This window comes from Spinacia oleracea, chromosome 4 (assembly GCF_020520425.1).
Source record: "Spinacia oleracea cultivar Varoflay chromosome 4, BTI_SOV_V1, whole genome shotgun sequence".
Taxonomy (NCBI): Eukaryota; Viridiplantae; Streptophyta; class Magnoliopsida; order Caryophyllales; family Amaranthaceae; genus Spinacia; species Spinacia oleracea.
The window spans coordinates 111,921,791-111,923,107 of record NC_079490.1 but is presented as its reverse complement, the minus strand read 5'-3'; the positions used below and the strand labels follow the sequence as shown (position 1 = coordinate 111,923,107).

The 1,317-nt window shown below is 35.3% G+C and overlaps 1 protein-coding gene across 1 annotated transcript; it reads left to right on the top strand.

The window, feature by feature from the left end:
• The first annotated feature begins 327 nt into the window (after positions 1-327).
• On the top strand, positions 328-969 carry LOC130471796 (uncharacterized). Its single transcript, XM_056842100.1, has 2 exons — positions 328-697; positions 791-969. The coding sequence occupies exons 1-2, from the start codon at positions 328-330 to the stop codon at positions 967-969; spliced, it is 549 nt and encodes a 182-aa protein (XP_056698078.1).
• Positions 970-1,317: the final 348 nt, after the last annotated feature.

The following is a 1,317-nucleotide window of genomic DNA, read 5'->3' as shown; positions in this document are numbered from 1 at the left end:
GTTAATTCAGTGTTGATGAGCATCTGTATCTACTGGGGGCAGATTTTCATCCTCCCTAAACCTGTAGTGAAGAAGATAAATGCTGTCTGCAGAGCATTCTTATGGCATGGGGTGTATGATGACAACAGGCCTGGCCCTGTTGCATGGGAGACTTTGTGTTTTCCAAAAGAACAAGGTGGCCTTGGTTTCAGAAATCTTGCCATTTGGAACCAAGCTGCAGTTGGGAAGCTAGCTTGGGCAATTGAGCAAAAACAGGACAACTTATAGGTCAAATGGGTCCATTCTATCTATATAAAAAGCAAATCCTGGCAGATGTACACTCCCTCCATGGCAGCTAGTTGGGCTGTCAAGTACATCTGCAGAGCTAAACAAGCTTGTACTGAGTTCACTGGTTCTTCTTCTTGGCTCACTTCTGTGAAATACTACATTAAAGACAACTACAAGTTGATGAGAGGTTCTAGAGACAAGATCAGATGGAACATGTTTGTCTGGAACAGATTTTCTATGCTAAAGCACAGAATCATATGCTGGCTAGCTTTACAAGACAGATTGAAAACCAAAGTAAGGTTGTTTCCCTTAGGCATTGGTGCTGATAATCTGTGTGGCCTTTGTGGCTCACATCCAGAGACTGGAGCTCATTTATTTTTTAAGTGCAAGTATAGTATTGATTGCTGCACTGCCATTATGCACTGGCTAGGTTTTAGAACCTACAGGTTCCCCCTTATCTCCCTCTTCTAGTGGGTTAAAAGATATTGCACTTCTGGTTTCAAAAGGAAAGTCACTTATGCAGTGATTGCTGGGGTGGTTTACTCTATCTGGAAAGCTAGGAACTCTTCTATTTGGGAAGGGTCTGTCCCTACTGTCAAACACACTGTACAGCACATTCAGTTTTGTGTAAAAAATAGAGTTAGTAAACTCATAGGAAAGAAGATTAGCACTAGTGAAGCTCATTGGTTTGCTAGCTTGTAATTAGTTTTTTGGGGTCTGTTTGGGGCTTTTTGAGCCTTGCTGGTGTTTCAGTACTTGGTACTGATTAGGTTGTAAATTGTTTTGGTTGATATATATAAATCCTCTCTTACTTGTCAAAAAAAAAAAAAATTATTATTATTATTATATTATAATTATTATTATTATTATCAATATTATTATTATATCATTGTTATTATTATTATTATTATTATTATTATTATTATTATTATTATTATCATCATTATTATATCATTGTTATTGTTATTATTATTATTATTATTATTATTATTATTATTATTATTATTATTATTATTATTATTATGACAACGAAAATTGTTGTTGTCTAGA

Coding starts and splice junctions, on each gene's coding strand:
- LOC130471796 (XM_056842100.1), top strand. CDS start 328: ATGGCAGCTAGTTGGGCTGTCAAGTACATCTGCAGAGCTAAACAAGCT. Junction 698..790: donor TGCCATTATGCACTGGCTAG/GTTTTAGAACCT, acceptor TCACTTATGCAG/TGATTGCTGGGGTGGTTTAC.